The sequence below is a fragment of the Chionomys nivalis genome, chromosome 7 (assembly GCF_950005125.1).
Source record: "Chionomys nivalis chromosome 7, mChiNiv1.1, whole genome shotgun sequence".
Classification (NCBI taxonomy): domain Eukaryota; kingdom Metazoa; phylum Chordata; class Mammalia; order Rodentia; family Cricetidae; genus Chionomys; species Chionomys nivalis.
The window spans coordinates 94,177,350-94,195,447 of NC_080092.1; the positions used below are offsets into that span (position 1 = coordinate 94,177,350).

Genomic DNA, 18,098 nt, shown 5'->3' on the forward strand with positions numbered 1-18,098 from the left:
CGAGTTCCAAGACTGCAAAGGCTACACAGAGAAACCCTGTCTCTAGACAAAAACAACAACAAACCCCCACCACCCCCACAGCAATGCAGGGGTATTTTGCTGCCTCCAGGGCTATTTCAACTTGTTAGCATGGAGGGAGGATAAAAGAGGGGGCAGACATCCCAGAGGGGGATACCCATCTCTGAAAAGCAGCTCACTTTCCAACAGTTTTAGGGGTTGTTCTAGCATCCCCTTGGCTCCCTTCTGCACTTTCCAATCATCCTGCCCTCCCTGGAGCTGCCGACTTTGGCCCTTCTTGGCCTGCCACTGAGTGCTGGCTCAGTCTATCCTCCATTCCACCGGTGTGCACCAAGTCACAGCCCCCAAACTTGGAAGGGTAGTGGCTGATGCTGGGCCTCCCAGGGAATACTGGAAAATCAACAAGCTGAGCTCCAGGGCCAACATGCCACAGCCTGGCACCAGGTGGGCCTGCTTGGGCAGAATAAGCAGGCACAGGCCTTGGTGAGGAGATGCATGTGGAAAACTCTGGGCCAACGCAACAGCCGGTGCTGGAGGTCCAGGGAGGGACCATCTGGAGTTGGGGGAGAGCCAGCGGCACCTGTGGCGTGGGTGATACGGTGGATCTGAGGTCTCTAGATGCTTAGCTACTCTGGTTAGTGTAAGATAAGGGCAATGGTGTGGGGGTGGCTTCCAGGACCTCCCAGAGTAATTTACTCTTCGTTATTGGGGTGATGAGCACCAAGCCACCCTGAGGAATAGAAAGCCTGTGGTGGGGATGGTTCAATTCTCCATAAGTATGATGGGGAGACAGCTCAGCCAGCGAACTGCTTGCCCTGCAAGTGTAAATAAAGATCAGAGTTCGATCCCTAGTGATGGAGGAGGGTCATCTATCTATCTGTTGCTTTCATTGGTTAATTAATAAAGAAACTGCTTGGCCTGATAGGTCAGAACATAGGTGGGTGGAGTAGACAGAACAGAATGCTGGGCAGAACCCAGGTTTTGTTTTGTTTTGTTTAAAGTGGGACATGGGTACAGTGGTAAGCATCTGTGACCTCATGGCAGAGACAGGAGGATCTCTGGGGCTTGCTGAGCAGCCAGCCTTAGCTTAATTGGGTGAGTTCCAGGCCAGTGAAGAGGCCCTGCCTTGTAAAACAAGGTGGATAGAACCTGAGGAATTACACCTGAGGCTCACCTCAGTCTCCACATGCATGCACGTTTGTACCAACATCACACACACACACACACACACACACATACACACACACACACACACACACACACACACACACACACACACACACACACGCCAACTACTGATAGGTTCCAGGTTCCTCTGCCTCTGACTATAATTCTCATTTGGGCAACAAAGACTTATCTTTCTTCTATCACCTAGGCACAGATCCTCTGAATACAAAGAGCAAGCCTGCAGCTCTTGGCTGACTTGGGCCACCCTGATTAGCTTGGAAACCTAGCAACAGAGGGAGATGGAGCCTGGGAAGCAGGTGCAGGGACGGGCGAGGGTGAAAGAGGAGCGGAGAGCAGTCCCCCTCAGGAGTGACTTATCAGCCGCTCTCCTTCTGATGGCTTCGGAAGTTCTTGTGATTGGATTTCAGGCTTGACAGGAGACGTTGGTAGAACAACAAGAGCTAGTCACAAGTAGGACATGGGTATTTAACCAGCATGAGCCAAACCCTTGCTTTCCTAGTTTCTCTTGTGTCTGTGTGTGCATGTGTGTGTGCACTTCTGTGTAGAGGTCAGAGGTGGGTGTTGAGTGTCTTTGTTAATTGCTCTCTACCGTAGCTTTTTGAGACAGAGTGAAACTAGAGTTTGCCTGTTCTGACAAGCAGACTCTCGGGGGTCCTCGCATTTTCATCGGATCAGTGCTGGAATTATAGGTGGGCACCACCATGTATGGCTTTTTTTTAACATGGGCGTTGGGGATCTGAATGCAGATCCTCGTTGCCCACACACCTGGTTGATTAAACCATTTCCCCAGCCCCTCCTCTGGCTCCTGGAATGATCTTCAACTTTAACTGGTCTGTACAAGGTGCTAAACTTCACAACGCACGTGCTTTGACAGATGGAGGACAGACACAAGTCCAAGGGTTAAGAACAGGAGGAAGGCAGGAAGCGGGCCGTGGAGAGAGAACAGCCTAGCCTGGGCGGGCATACCTGACGGCCTGGCCTCTATTACATAGCGTGTGATGGGTCCTTTGCCAGGGTCTCCGCTGGACCAGTGGATGGCGATGGCTGAGCTGTACCGAACGATGATTGGTACTCCTGGTGGTCCTGGGGCACCTGCAAACACCCCACAGTGGGTAAGGGTGTCCGTGGAGCCAGTATAGCTTTCCAACAACCTGTGCTGGTGGGAGGGGGCTGGGCAACCAGACCAGCTCTAGGCACAGCGCCTCCAAGACCCCCGCAAATCCTGTATCTGAAAAGGGTGTCTCAGCCTAGGCCTACCAGAGTGTGACTACCATCTGCCCTGTTTCCCTACACCCCACATTCCGAATCTCAGGTCAAGGTAGGGTGTAAGTGATGATCATTCAGAGGGCTGAGGCATTGAAGTCCAGCCAGAACGTATTACGTGATCCATTCATGGACTCCTTCAGGGGTGGGTACCTCATCTTACCCATCCATGAGGGCCCTTGTGGAAGAAAATCCTGAAAGGAGGAATCATGGCGAGCAGCAGAGGCGAATGAGCTGATGGTGAACATGCCCAGGGCTGAAGGTCCCTCCACCATCTCCTTCCCTGGCATGGATAATGCCTTCCCTGTCTCTTACTTGAAATCTCCTAGCCCCATGTGCATGTGCTGTTAGGTTAGGTGGGGGAGAGAGTAGACTCAGGCCCTAGGAAGCCTAAAGAGGAGAACTTAGGAAAAGATATGTCTAGCATACTGAGATGCTGGAGGAGGAAGGCAGAATAAGACCCAGGAGGCAGGTTGCATTGACACGGGACTGGGCCAGGCATCTGTCTATTCTGTATCCCCACTACTTCCCTGGGAGTGTGCCAATATAAACCTAGTACCTGCCTTGTGACTCCTGCCACGTGTGGTCCCCACCGAGCCTGTTTCCCACTAGATATGGAGTTCGCCATCCCTAGAGCACAGCACACAGTAGGTGCTTTCTGTATGCTCATAGTCCCAGGGGTTGAGGCAACACTGTGTGCTTGAGTGCAGGCTAGTGGCCTCTGGCTGCCCGAAGGGATGAGAGATGAGTCCAGCATCCCACTGAAGCCCTCTGGGGCCCAGGAGAGCTGGTCAACTCAGACAGGACACCAGAGGCTCCTCACACAGCTGGATATCCCATCGCCAGGCCCCTATATCTGGTCCTGAAGGTGCAGTTTTGGGGGGGGTCTCATTTTCTTCCCCCCTTCCTTCTCTAAGGAGCATCCTGCCTGCAGCCCACAGAGGGGAGACACGACCTGAGAGTGGGGTTCAGGTTGTGGTGGCCTTCAGAGTCCTTGCTGTTCACTCTGTACAGGACATCGCTCAGGGCTGAGGAAGGGTGGCCGCGGGTTTTCTGGCTATGGGGCAGGGAGGGGGAAGGAGGAGGTGGCCTTCTGGTGGTCTTCTGAAGGAAGTGGGTCAGCTGGATGCTTCCTCAAGAGAGGGGTGGAACAGCAGGGTTGCTTAAGAGGTGGTTTTCATGTTCAGAATGGGAAAACCTGAAGCCATGACAGGGCCTGTGGAGACGAAACTCTGACTGCCCCAGGGTTCTGGGTTGAAGGTGGAGCAAGACAAAGGTCGTGGGGGCAGTGAAAGAGGTGATTAGGGGAGGAGCAGAGGGTTGGGCGCTGACAGGGAAGTACGAAGTGGCCTTCTGGGTATAAAGGCAGCTGGGAAAGGGGGTCTTGGGTGTTGGAGACACTGGCCTGACTGTGAAGAGGAGTGTTACTGGAGGTGTTAATTACCACCTCCAGGGTGGTGGTCAGAGGAGATGCCTGCATCTCATGGCAATGAGAACCTCTGTATCCTCCCAGAGAGTGTACATTTGGACAAGTGCTGAGGGGTGAGTCTTCTGCACTCTGCTCTGAGAGCCCCTGCTGGGGTGGGGGGAGGGGGAGGCATGGGGAGGTGCTTCTAGCTAGCCCAGAGGCTTGGACACCTGCCAGGCAGCCTGCTTCCTGGACAGAGGTGACAACAGAGGTGACAGAGGCTGAAGGTTAGAGAAGAAGAAGAAAGACAATGAAAGCAGGATGGGCATGGGGGTTCACTCTTGTAAACCCAGCCCTTGGGCAGCCAAGGCAGGAGGATCATAAGTACCAGGCTAACCAGGGCTCTATAGTGAGGCCCACCCTGGGGCAGCCTGGGCTGTGTGTTTGGGCCTGCTGGTGGTGAGAGGTCTGGGCCACTCCAGGCTTGGGGCTGGAATAGCCTGAGGACTTAGATGATATAAGCAAGCCCAGGATGGGGGAAGAGAGTGGAATTGTCAGGAGGAGGGGCAAGGAGGGAGGAGGAGTCAGGGAAAGGAAGAAAGAAGGAGGGGGAGGGGGAGGGACCTTAGGATAGGGGTTAGAAGAGTAAGCTCTCGGCTTCACAGTCTTCAGCTCTGGCTCTGGAGCTCCGGGTCCCCTCCTAGTAGGAGGGCTGAGGACACGGGGCATAGGGAGGCATGGCATCTCTCCTACCTTCTCCAGGGCCCGTGGTGATGTTGGCTTCTATCTCAGGCCCATAGGTGAAGGTCTTGGCTTTGATGCGAAAACGGTAGGTCATGCCCTCGGCCAGGTCCTTCACCTTCAGCCACAGTGGGCTGTTCCCCTTCACATCCACTGTCACAATCTTGCTGACCCCTGTGGGGAAGGACTGTGAGCAGGGGCTGTAGTCGCTGCCGAGAGTAGGGCCACTAAGGCCACCGGCAGCTACTGGGAAGAGGTGACAGTTATGGCCCCAACCTTTGAAATAGGTTGAGCTGTCACTCAAGCCCACATGCTGCCAATGCTGTGTCAGGAGCATGGGCTCTGTAAGTGAGCTCAGGAAAAGATGGCTCTCTGGTTAAGGTACCAGGAGGAAAAGCTATGTCCTGTCTGCCCAGTCCAGAAGAGCCACAAAGTCCCCCTCCTGTCTCACTTCTATGCCCCACCTCAGTTCACCCCCACCCCAACATCTCATAGAACTTGAAATCCAGGCATCCTCTGTTGTTGAGAAGTTCTGTGAAGACACCCCCAGAATTGGAGCTGGATGGCATCTAGTGACTCCTCCAACCTCAATTCCAGCCCCAGCTCTAGTCCCAGCACTAACCCTATGGTCCCTCTTTCCTCTTGGCCAATGAGAACCTAGTTTCAGGAGCCCCATCATCTGTACCATTTGACTTTTAGGGCAAAAGTAGAGATGCTTTGGCACCTCGGGTCATGGCAGCCAAGGGCAGGACGAGGGCTTTCACAGGGCGGTACTGTGTGCTCTGGGCTTCCCAAGCCTAAAGTCTCCCTGAGAGTCAGGACCAAGGTTCATTGTGTAAGGTGTCACCACACAGAGGGACAGGCTTTGTGTCCTGGAGTTGGCCTGGTGCCTTTAGCTATGCCTCCAGCTGGCTTCAGTTTATTTTACAGCTCAGCTGAAGTGTCAGGAGCATCTCCAATAGGGATGTGGAGTCTCACATATGGGGAAAGAGCACCAAACACATAGTAGGCACTTTATTTAATTTAAAAAATTTATATCTTACATGTATGGATGATTTGCCCACATGCATATCTGCATACCATTTGCATGCCAGGTGCCTGAGGAGGCCAAAAGAGGGCACTGAGTTCCCTGAAAGTGGAGTTACAGATGGCAATGACCTGCCACGTGGGTGCTTGGGAATTGGTCCTCTGGAACAGCCGACAGTACCCTGAACTTCTAAGCCATATCTCCAGGCCCTATTGTGTATTTATTTATTTAGAGACAGTGTTTCTCTGCGTAGTCCTGACTGACCTAGAACTTACTCTGTTGACCAGGCTGGCTTCAAACTCACAGAGATCCACCTGCCTCTGCCTCCCCAGTGTTGATTTAAAGGCATGTGCCACTACCTCCAGGCTAGTCCTACTTACTTTTAAGACAGTGTCTCTAGTTGCTCAAACTGATCTCAAACTTGCTATATAGCTAAGGATGACTTCGAACACCCAATCTTGCCGCCTCCACCTCCTGAGCGCTGGAATTATAGGCATGGATCAGCGTGGCTGGTCTATGTGGTGCTGAGGATGGAACCCAGGGCTTTGCGCATGCCAGGCAAGCCCTCTACCAATGGAGTCCTATCTCTAACCCCTATTTATTTATTGAACAACTGCTTTAGACACCACTGAGCAAACCCTTTACTGGTCTAGATCTATAAGAAAATGGGGTGCTGCTGGCCTGCTCCAGAGCTGTGGCACATGCTAGATGGTGCCCCTTACTTACTAGTTAGGCCATTAAAGAAGTTAGAAACCTATAGGGAGATGGAGTTTAGCCAGGTGGTCTAAACCCTGATGGAACAGGATCACAAGAGGCCAAGTGATCCATTTCTCAGTGGGAGGTCCTCAGGTCAGGTAGAAGCCACTGGGACAGGGGCCTGTCTAGGTTCCCTGCATTTGGTCTTCTTGACCTCTGACCTAGCCCTGCTCCTGACTGCATCTCTCCCCAGGACCTGCTTCTCCCTTGCTTCTGCTTTGCTCTGTGGAACAGGCAGCTGGCATCCAGGTGACGGCAAGAAAGACTGAGGGCCATTGTTCCCACCACTGACCCAGAACTGCTAGCTGCCTAATGTTCTCAGGCTCCACCCCTTGTTCTTGCCAGGTTCCAGTGCTGGGCAGAGAGAGTGAGGGGGAGGCGACCACAAAAGTGGTCACTTCCTGCCACCAGGGTGTCACTTCTAAGGCAGTCACATCCCTATGCCTTGCTGTAAGTAGACCCAGACACTGAGGAACCTAGTCCCTTCCTTTCTTCTAAGTCCCTTGTTCTCTTACGATAACGGCAGGGAATAAAACAGTGACTTCTGGGGGCTTCTGCTCACCCACCCCTCCTCATTCCTACATTGGGAATAGCATAGCTGGCATTGGGCTATGCTATGTGAGAAAGTTGGCGGGTACCGGATGTCAGCTGTCGGGACTGTCAGTCCAGCTCCTCCTGAGAGCCCCAGAAGAGGAGCAGGATCCTGTTGGGGAACTGGGAAGGGTAGAGACTGCGAGGGACCGGTCTGAAGAAAGCCTGAACTAGGACAGTCGGCGCGTGCAGAGCAGGGGTCAGGGGTCAGTAACTGCCACTCTCACACATCCTCCTGGGGACGCTCCCCAGGCTTTGACTCGATTTCTAAAGGGGCCTCCGACCCTCCAATGGGGGAGCTGCTGAGAACTCTGAGGTTAGGAAGAGGGCCAGGATAGAATGAGAGGGACATCAGAGGACTTTTCTCTGGGGTCCTGTCCCATCTTGGGGCAACTATATTTTGCCTGGATTCCCTCCCTCCCTCCCTCCCTCCCTCCCTCCCTCCCTCCCTCCCTCCCTCCCTTCTTCCTTCCCTTCCTCCCTCCAGTGTCCATCCTCTGCCAGCACAGAAGATGGCGTGCCTTAGGTGGCTGCTTCGACTTTGTCCTCAGAGGCTTTTGTCTCAGAAGCACCCTTTCTACAAGAAGGAAAGACTGTCCCCACCTCTAACTCCCGAGTGGTGATCTTGATATGATCTCTGGGTGCAAGTCAGCCCTAGACAGGGGAGAGTTCAGGCCATGTGGGAGGTTCCTACTCACCATCCACGGGGGTGCAGGGCTCATACACCAGCCTGTAGCCCTCCAGAGGACCGTTGGGGAACTCGGGGGCTTCCCAGGACACATTCACTGAAGTCGTGGTCAGCTCACTGAACTTGACTGAGCCTGGGGCGCTGGGGGCTGTTGGAGAGACAGCAAAGGGCTTGTGTTTTTCTCTTTCTGTGCAAGTTCAAAGCCTCAGGTTGGGCTCCAAGCAACTAGCAGGAGAGTTTGGGTCCATGCCCGGAAAGGAGAGTGAAGCGAGGCACAAAAAGAAGGCAGAAAGGGTCACTTGAGGCCCTTGAACCCTCTCTCCTCCTCCCTTGACATCATTAGCACTCAGCTGTCTAGCATCAGAGGCCCCGGCCCTGGGACAAAAAAGCCCTCCTTAAAGATGGGGAGTCTGGCCTCTTTCCTATGTGGCTCTAAGCCCTGGCTAGCAGCATGGGACCAGCCACTGCATCCTCAAGAGTCACTGTGGGGCAAGACCATTTCCTGGCACCGTGGGGTGTGTCTTTCAGCAATCCTGCTGGAGAAGGTGGGGGTGTCTCTGCCTCAAAGTGGGCCCTAAACAAGACGTCAGAACTCCGGAGACATGGCCTTCCTTTCATTCCTGGGCTGCAGGGGCTTGTCAAAGAGACACCACGCTGTCAGGAGGAGCCAGGCCAAGGACAGTCAGATCCTCTGGAAGGGATGTTTGCTTGTACTGAGACCCCTGGGGTGAACTCTGAAAACGCGGAGATGGAATATTCTGGTGTGTGGCAGTGGGAGGGGGGGGGCGGGAAGCATTCCTTTCCTCCCAGCATCCCAAGCTGGTTGGGTGGATGGCCAGGCTATTATTGTCCAGTGCTGCCTCCCTCCAAGTCAGAACTAATCTCAACAGCTTCCGGCTTCATCTCCCCTGCTGTCTTTGAAGGGGGGAGGTGAACTCAGGGTCCTTTCCTGCCCCCCACCCCCACCCCAACACACTCAGGGGTAGGATATGGGACAGGACATTCTGTTCTACTGCTACAGCTCCGGAAACTTCTAGTGTCTCCGGGGTTCATATTGAGCATCGTTGAGATGGGCAGGCAGACAGACAGATGGAGGCTAGCACACCCAAGTTCAGCCTCTGGCTGAGCTGGCGGAGCCAGTGGAGGAAAGGCTCCCCTGGAGTGGGGGCTTGTCCCAGAGATGATTCTGGTTAGGAACTGTCTCTAGTAGCTTGCTTTCCTTAAGGATCGTGGGAACCACAGTAAGGGGTGCATCGGGCTAGAAAAGCTGGTTTTGGTTGGGCAAAGGCAGAAGGCTGTCCTTTTGCCTTCTGTATCCATAGTCAATTGGATCTAACAAAAATCTGAGGATGCTTGTCGTATATAAAATGGTGTCACTTCAGCATATAAGCTACATGCATCCTTCTTTTGTGGTGTTGGCAATTAAAGCCAAGACACGCATCTCTTAGGCTAGGCGAGAGGTGTACCACTGAGCTCTCCTCTAGCCCCTTCCATATACTTTTACTCTCTCTAGGTTACTTATGATTCTGGACACAATGCAATATTGCCAAATAATTTTTATGTGGTGTTGTCTATACATGTTCAGTACAGATACTTTTTTTGTTTGCTTTTTGAGACATTCTTGTGTAGCTCAGTGTGACCTTGTACTTGCCGCATAGTTGGAGGTGACTTTGAGCTTATCTATTTTAAGGATTTATTTTTATTTTCATTTATGCGTATATGTGTCTGTGTGTATGTTACATGAACGCAGGTGCCCTTAGAGGTCAGACAAAGGAGTTGGAGCCCCTGGATTGAGGCCATAAGGTGGTTGTGAGACACCTGGTGTGGGTGTTAGGAGTTGAACTCTGCCTTCTGGAAGGGCAGTCAAATGCTCTTAACCGCTGAGTCATCTTGACGGTCCTGACTTTGAGTTCTTGATCCTCCTGGCTTCCCCTCCAAGTGCTTAGATTACAGGTCTGTGCTGCCACACCCAGGCAGGAGCGATTTTGGGGAATATTTTCCTTTCTTGCAGATTTGGAGCTCACGGATTTGGAGGGTTGAGTGTTTACGCTGGAACAAGTCCACATTGGAAACAAACAAACAGAAAAACCCCTGAATTCCCTTGGATGCCCTTGGTTCCAGCATCTGCTCTTTCCCCTATGGCTTACCAGGGGACCCTGGGCAAAGAGCATGCTTTCTGGGGTGACCCTTGCCCATTGTGATAAAGAAGGGACACTGTTCTGCTCACCCCGGGACTTATGGGGGGACCCAGTGTGACACTAACCGAGAGTGGTTTGGGACACCTCAGGACAAGAGGATCTGCACCCTCTCTCCTTCCGCTGCCCTGTCCTGTGTCTAGTCCCCACCTGGCCTCTCTGCCTCTCTCCACCTCTCCCTCCAGTCTCCCAGTTCAGAAGGCAGAGCCAGTTTTCCCAAATATAAAAAGATCTACCTCTCAACAGCTCAAAACCTCCCGTGTCTTCCTATTACACTTAATGCAAATTCCCATCCTCCAGACCCTTGGAGACTCACCCCACTTCATTATCAGCACCCAGTTCTGTTCTCTAATTCTCTACAGCCCCCAAACCTCTGCACCTGCTGGTCTTTCTGACAGGAACCTGGCTTCCTGCGCTGTCTCCAGAACTTCCCACAGCAGCGGGCCCTCTCTCATTCAAATCTTTTGGCCAGGCTGTTGTGGGCGGGCCTGTCCAAAGCTTCCCATACCTGCTCCTCTTAGACTCTCCATCCTTACCACGTTCTCAGCCAGCTCATCTGTGTTTGTTTACCATCCGTGGCTCTCACTAGGATGCAGACATTGTTTTTTTTCTCTCTTATTGTTACATCACCAGGATGAATCAAAAGTGTGGGCTCATAGAAAATAATAAACATTGGTGGGGTGAACAAAGTCAAGGAGACAAAAGAAAGGAGGAGGAAGCCAGGTAGGGGCTGGGAGTGGAGGCTAGCCCCAAAGCTAAGACAAGGTGGGTAGAACAGGCTGGGTGAGATATGGGGGTTGTCTCCAGGTTCATGGTGAGAGTTTCTTTTTTGTCTTGACTCATATCTAGAACCTTGTTGGCAGGCTGGATTCTCTCTCTGCAGGGCATCTGGAAGCAGGGCCTGGCTATCAAACCCAGCTTCCTGGCTGCACGAGACAGCTCTGATACCAGGTGTGGTCTTCGAGTCCCCCACAAACCCACCTCCCCAAGACTTCTCCTTACCTGCTTGCTGAGTCTGGCCTCGGGTGGGGGTGCTCCGTGGCCCATCCCCCGCAGCATTGAAGGCTGCTACGCTGACCATGTAGGTTGTGTAGCCTGTCAGGTTCTTGAGCTTCACACTGTTCTCAGCCAGGAAAAGCGTCTTCACCCTCTCGGTGAGGTTCCTCCGCTGGACTTCCCAGAAATAAATCTATGGAGACCCCAATGATAGTGGGAGTGAGCAGGGTAAAGATATTAGGTTTCCCCTCTGCCTCTGCCCACCGCAGGGTTCAAAGACACATCTGCCTTCAACCAGGAAGTAGCTCAGAGCTCTTTGAGAAAGGTTCCAGAACTTTCCTTTTAATAGGCAATGCCTAGACTGTAAACTGTGTATCTTGGGTCACTGTGGTTGGTATCTGTAGCATATGACACAGACATGCTAACCTCAGGATAGGAATCTGTCATTCAAGAGTCTGAGCTGTAGAGGTGAGAGCAAACAAGGACTCTGTTTCATGTTTGGGGCACAAGTGCCTGGGAATGCCAGGGAATTGGTGAGGAGCAGAGGGTCTCAATCCTGACCACATCAGTAGCTGCAGGCTACTAAGACCGCTGATGATGCTCATGCGCACACACGCACACACACCACACACGCGCACACACACACACATGTATGCACACTACAGTTGTGTGGTGGTTGTGTATAATCCAATTTTGACACGTGTAGATATGCCAGTTTGCAAAGCCTGCTGCAGGGGAAGACTGGAGTAAGATGGCATTTGGTTCAGGGTTGAATTCTGATAGCACCATTTGCTAGCCATGTGACTTGGTCAGGCATGATTTCTCTCAGCTACACAGGGGTCGAGAACTCCCACTTTCCAGGGTATGAGAGCTGCAGGCCATAAGAACTGAAGAAGAGGGAGCAGGGCTTCCCCAGGGGAACTGGTCAGCTTTGAAAGATATGGCATATTTGTGGAAGATGTTAGGTCCTCGACGCAGCAGGAGCTTCCTATGGAGTCTCCAGGCATTCTGCAACAAGCATGGGTTAGTGCTTTTAAACACACATAGAAGATTCTCAAACTACACTAGGAATGTTGAGCTGGGACCCTCTGTAAAGCCTGGAGTGCCAAACCATGCACAAGATCAGAGATCATTTGGCGCCACCTGCTGGCCAAAGAGGTTTCTGTATGCCATTGGCTCTTCATTTTCTCTATACCAATAAAAGTGAGAAAGAGCTAATAAAAGTGTCCGCCCCCAGCATGCACAAACGGCAGTTAGGACATCTTGTTACTACAAAAGCCTTGATTTTCTACAACCTTGTCTCTTTTTTTGATTCTTTATATGGAGAGTTGAGGTCTTCATTCATAAAATCACTCATCCATTGACTATGAGGCCACTACAGCAGCTACACAGCTTCGGCTGGAGTCTTACAGATCTGCACACTCCCTGAGCACCAGCAGTTTGCTGAGCACGCCCAGAGGACTGCCCGATTCTTCTAGCCAGAGGCGAGGAATAGATGGATTCCCGAACCTCTGTGCTCATGTGCAGGGGGAGCTGGAACAGCGACGGAGACTGAGGGGGGCAATAGGCAGCATGAGGAGAAATGGGCAGGAGAATGCAGTGGCTCAGCTGTGTAAGGTACGCCACTGCAGAGACAGGCAGAGTGAAGCCTGGGATGGGGTTGATGAAGATCACGGTGTGTTTATCAGCAGCCTTAGCAGGATGAGGTTTGGAAGGGTGGTGGGGATGAGGATCTACTTGGAGTGAGGTTTGGGAAAGAGAATAGAGGGCCGAGTGAGAGGGGCAGTGAGCCCGGGAGACTGTCTTTGATTTCCCCCCCTTCCTCCTCTGCCCCTTCTTCTCCCTTCCCTCCTGGTCCCTCTCTCTCTCTGCTGAAGATGAAGCTTAGGTTTTATGTATACTATATCACGCCTGTGTATCACCGGAGCATAGCAAACTGTTGTCAAGCACTTTAAAGATGAGCTACATTCCCCATCCCACGGAGGATGGCCTTGAATTCTCCAGTAAATGGACCAAGAGAGGAAATAATGAGATGTGAACAAAAACATGAGGTTAGGAAAGGGTATTAAAAGACAAAATAAGGGCCGCACGACGGTGGTGCATGCCTTTAATTCTAGCACTCCAGAGGCAGAGGCAGGTAGATGCCTAGTTTACAGAGCGAGTTCCAGGACAGCCAAGGTTGTTACACAGAGAAACCCTGCCTCGAAATACCCCACCCCTCAAAAAAAGGGGCAGGAGAGATTGCTCAGTGGTTAGCAGCACTCTTGCAAAGGACCTAGGTTGGTTCCCAGGACCCATATCTAGTGGCTTACAACTTCCTATGACTCTGGTTTGAGATTTGATGTCCTCTTCTGGCTTCCTTGGGTTCCTGAATGCATGTGGTAGACACAAACTCATGCTGACAAACACATATTTTATGTAGAAAAATACTAAACAATGAACAAAAGAGGAAACAAATTTCAGAAAGCCTTTATGACCTGCTGTGGGTGACAGGCCCCAGAGGGAGATACTCAGTGCTTCTGGGGGGGACAAGGACAATGGCTGGGAACCATGCGCTTGGGCAGGGCAGTGTCAGAGTGTAGAACATACAGAGACAGGACCCCTGTTTGCTGCCAGGAAACCTTTGTAAGAGGATGATACACAGTAAAAAGGACAAGGGGGCTAAGTCTGGATCCCGGTTCCTGGTTCCCTGGTTGATGGGTAGAGTGCCCACTCACGGGGAAGTGGGTATATACCAGGCTGCGGGCTCCAGAGGGCAGGAATCCCACTCCATCTGGCTCCTTTGTGTCTCGGGCACCTAGAATCACACCTGACACATGGTTGACACTCAACAGACCTATGTCATGTGGGGCAACGCCTGATACAGACAGGATGGAGCAGCAGTCAGTGACTCCGATCCCTATTCTCATCTACTTGTTTTTATCCCTAGCCCATTTCCTGTTTTCTTTTTCTTTTCTGAGACGGTTTCTCTGTAGCTTTGGAACCTGTCTTGGAACTCACTTTGTAGACCAGGCTGGCCTTGAACTCACAGAGAACTGCCCTGTCTCTGCCTCCCAAGTGCTGGGTTTAAAGGTGTGTGTCACCATTGCCCGGCCCCATTTCCTTTTGAAAACTTTTCTGAGGTATAATTGACAAAGTTTTAATATAATTAAGATATATAATTAATGTTCTTATTTATTTATTGCTGTTGTTTATAGTGCTAGAAACAGAACCCAGGACCTTATGCAAGCTAGGCAAGCATGCATTATTGTGCTTTTTTTTTTTTTTTTTTTTTTTTGAGGCAGGGATTTCTGTAACCTGGGCCACTCTTGAACTTTTTATGTGACCTGGAGCCTCTGATCCTCCTGCCTCTACCCTCTACCTCCTAAGTGCTGGGATTAAAAGTGTACACTGCCACGACTGTTTCAGGCCTGCTGAGGGTTGAGCCCCGGGAATCATGCATGCTATGTAAGCACTCTACCAACTGAGCCAAATGTTTTGATATCCACAGAAACCATGGAACATCGTCACACCAAGCTAACTGGCATCCATCAGCTCAGACAGTTAGCTTTTATCATGCGCAGTGAGAAGCTTGAACAGTGAGATTCTCTGTGTGTTTCAGGTACTCGCTACAGCTTTATCAGTCACAGCTAGAGTACTACAGGTTAGACCCGAGAATTTAGATGCCTGAAACTCTTTTGGCTAGGGGTTCTTTTTTATTTCTGTGAGATTAGTCTCACTGGAACTCATGAAGGCCTGGAACTCACCATGTAGCTCAGGCTGGCCTGGGATCACTCCAAGTTCTTCTCAGCCTTCTTAGTGCTGGGATTAAAGGTATGCACCACCACGCCTGGCTTGAAATGTTCACCCTCTGACCAACATCTCTCCAGTCCTTCCCTCCTCTGGCAACCACCTTCTACTTCCTGGGCGCATGACTTAGACTACTCTGTTATTGCTATCCAAGGACTCTTGATGTATAAGTGAGGTCACGCAGACCAGTCTTTCTGTGTTTGGCTTATTTCACTAAACACAATGACTTCTGGGTTCATACAGCTTTGTGGCAGGAAAACAAATGGACCGTTTCAAAAAAGAAGAGAAATAAATGGCTAAGAGGAACCTGGAAAGTCCGTGCCACAGTGACCAGCTGTGCACCATGACACGTGGCTGTAATCCCAGCACTTGGTGGTGGAGGTTAAGACAATTGAAGTTAAATATCATTCTTAGCCATATGGTGAGTTGAGGACCAGCCTTGGTTACATGTGCCCCTGTCTCAAACAAAGCAAATTGCAAGGGCCTGTCCTGTAGGTGGCTGTTGTCAAGATGTCAAAAGAAAACCAGCCCCACGGAGCGAAACTGGAAGTCTCCTGTGCCATCGCTGAAAATGCAAAATGGCCCAGCCACTGTGGGAAACAGTCTGGAGTTCTTCAAAGAAAATTAAAAATAGAATTGCCATATGATCCAGCAATCTCATTTCTGGGAATGAATCCAGAAGTATTAAAATGAGGATCTTGAAGAAGATATTTATACTCCTGTGCTCACTGCAGGAAGATCCACAGTAGCCAAGATGTAGAAAACCCAGGCACCCTATTGCATACCTGTCACCCGGCACTTGGAAGTAGAGGCTGAGAGTCGCAAGTTCAAGGTCAGCCTCCAACACAGAGCTAGTTTGAAACCAGCCGGAGCTAACATAAGACCCTGTCTCAAAAACAAACACAGACCAAAATCCCCTGCTAAATATTTGTCAGTGGGTGAGGAGACAAACGTGGTGCTTGTGTGTATACACAACGGCATATCATTTTGCTTTAAAAGGAAGGCAATCCTGCCACTTACAGCAACACGGACTCCATCAGCCTCTCGTGAGTTTCACGCCATCTCTAGATTGCTAAGAACACCTAACGCGAGGTCAAGGCTATGTAAACCACTGTCGCAGCACACTGTCTAGGGAATACCAACAGGGAACAGGGAACATGTCAGGCCCAACATTTCCCTCCAGTGTCTACGATCCTTGGCAGGCTGACTCCACGTCACAGGAGAGCCCCTGGGAATAGACAGCTGTAGTCCCCGTTTCCTTGCCCTTCCTCTCACTTCACTCCCAGGAGGGCACTGAGATGGGGACTGAAGGGACCAGGCGGTTCTCTGCTGTCTCCTATCGTCCTGACGGTGGTTGTGTTTCTCCCATCTTTAGTTATTATTTCCTGGAGAGGGGGGAGGCAGTGCCGTGGATGGAACCCAGGGCCTTCTGCATGGTAAGCAACAATTCTATCACTAACGTTCTCGGCCCCTTTTTGTTTGTTTACTTTGATATAGCCCCATGTAACCTGGTACGGCTTTAAACTAGCTGTACGGTTGAGAAGGGCTCTGAACTTTTTTAAAAAAATAATTTATTTTATTTTTATGTGTCTCGGTGTTTTGCCTGTATGTCTGTGTGAGGGTGTTAGATCTTGCAGTTACAGACAGTTATGAACTACCATGTGGATGCTGGGAACTGAATCCAGACCTCTGGAAGAGCAGTCAGTGCTCTTAACCTCTGAGCCATCTCTCCAGCCTGGAGTTTGAATCTCCCTGCCTGCACCTTCAGAATACTGGGATTATGGATGTATATCACAACCAATTTATAGCTGTTGTTTCTATTTTATATTGATATTTTAATTATTTGTGCATGTGTTTGTGTTTGTGGCTGTGCACATGAACGCAGGTGCCCGTAGGGGTCAGGGGAAGGTGCCAGAGCTCCTGGAGCTGAAGTTATAGCCAGATGTGGATGTTGCGAAAATCGGCAAATGATCTTCACTAATAAGTCATGTCTCCAACTTCACTCCTGTTATTTTGGAGTAAGAGTCTTGATAGATAGCCTAAGCTGGCCTTGAATTCACAATTCTCCTGCCTCAACTCTACTTTCCACTCCAGTACTTGATGATAGGTGTGTACTGCCATGCCTGGCCCGGTGGCTCTCTTTCCATCCATCCATCCATCCATCCATCCATCCATCCATCCATCCATCCATCCATCAATCCACCCACCTATCCACACACCTATCCATCCATCCACCCATCCATCCACATCCATCCATCCACCCATCCATCCATCCATCCATCCACCCACCTATCCACACACCTATCCATCCATCCACCCATCCATCCACATCCATCCATCCACCCATCCATCCACATCCATCCATCCATCCATCCATCCATCCATCCATCCATCCACCCATCCATCCACCCATCCATCCACCCATCCATCCACATCCATCCATCCATCCATCCATCCATCCATCCATCCATCCATCCATCCATCCATCCATTTTTTTTCCCATTAATTTTCAAGACTGTAACACTGGCTGGCCTTGAACTTAAAATTCTCTTGTCTTAGCCCCTCTTACCATCTATACATGGATTACCACGCTTGGCCTAATGGTTCACTTTTTAATTAACTAGTTAAAAATTGAGACCCTAGATGGCCTGGAACTCGCTACATAGAGTAGGTTGGCCTTAAACTCACAGCAATCTGCCTGTCTCTGCTTCCTGAGTGCTGGGATTAAAGGTGTGTGGCTCCACGGCTCTGCTGGCTCTATTTAAGACCACCTTGACTATGTTTTTTTTTTCTGCAGAGGACTATCTGATCAAGGTTTGGGGTTCACAGACCTCTTAGCCTCTGCTGCAAGTATTCAGGTCTGCTCAGCACCTTCTTGTGCAAAAGTAGCCATGGCAATTTGTAAATATCTAGGCATGGCTATAGCCCAACAAAACATTATTTATGCAAAGACAGTGGGCCAGATTTGGCTTATGGGCTACAGTTAGTTGGCCAATCCTGTTAAATTGAATTATCTGGCCTAATTCCAGCATCTTTTTTTTTTTTTGGATCTCACATAGCCCAAAGTGGCCTCAAGCTCACTAGGCAGTCAAGGAAGAAAGGATGATCTGGAACTTCAGAACCTTCTGTTTCTGCCTCCTAGTGCTAGCATTACAGATGTGCACCATCATGCCTGGTTTATGCCATCTGCAGAATGAACCCCGGGTTTTGGGTCCAATCAATTTAGCTCATCCCCAGACCCTCTGATATTTTAGATAAAACCAATCAAGATCCGCAAACTGGGGCTCAGCGGTTAAGAGCACTGGCTGCTCTTCCAGAGTTCCTTAGTTCAATTCCCAGAAGCCACACGGAAGCTCATCTGTGATGAGGGCTGATGCCCTCTTCTGGCATGCAGGCAATCATGCAGACAGAACATTGCATTATAAAAAGTAAATAAAT

The 18,098-nt window shown here is 50.7% G+C and overlaps 1 protein-coding gene across 1 annotated transcript in view; it reads right to left on the reverse strand.

Moving 5' to 3' along the window:
• Sdk2 (sidekick cell adhesion molecule 2) overlaps nucleotides 1-18,098 on the reverse strand; it is a 278,134-nt gene that overhangs the window by 16,007 nt on the left and 244,029 nt on the right. The window contains exons 37-40 of the mRNA XM_057775509.1: nucleotides 10,878-11,064; nucleotides 7,691-7,828; nucleotides 4,631-4,792; nucleotides 2,173-2,298 (exon numbers count right to left, since the gene is read on the reverse strand). Of these exons, the coding sequence (XP_057631492.1) occupies nucleotides 2,173-2,298; nucleotides 4,631-4,792; nucleotides 7,691-7,828; nucleotides 10,878-11,064 (613 nt within the window). The remainder of the gene's footprint in view (nucleotides 1-2,172; nucleotides 2,299-4,630; nucleotides 4,793-7,690; nucleotides 7,829-10,877; nucleotides 11,065-18,098) is intronic.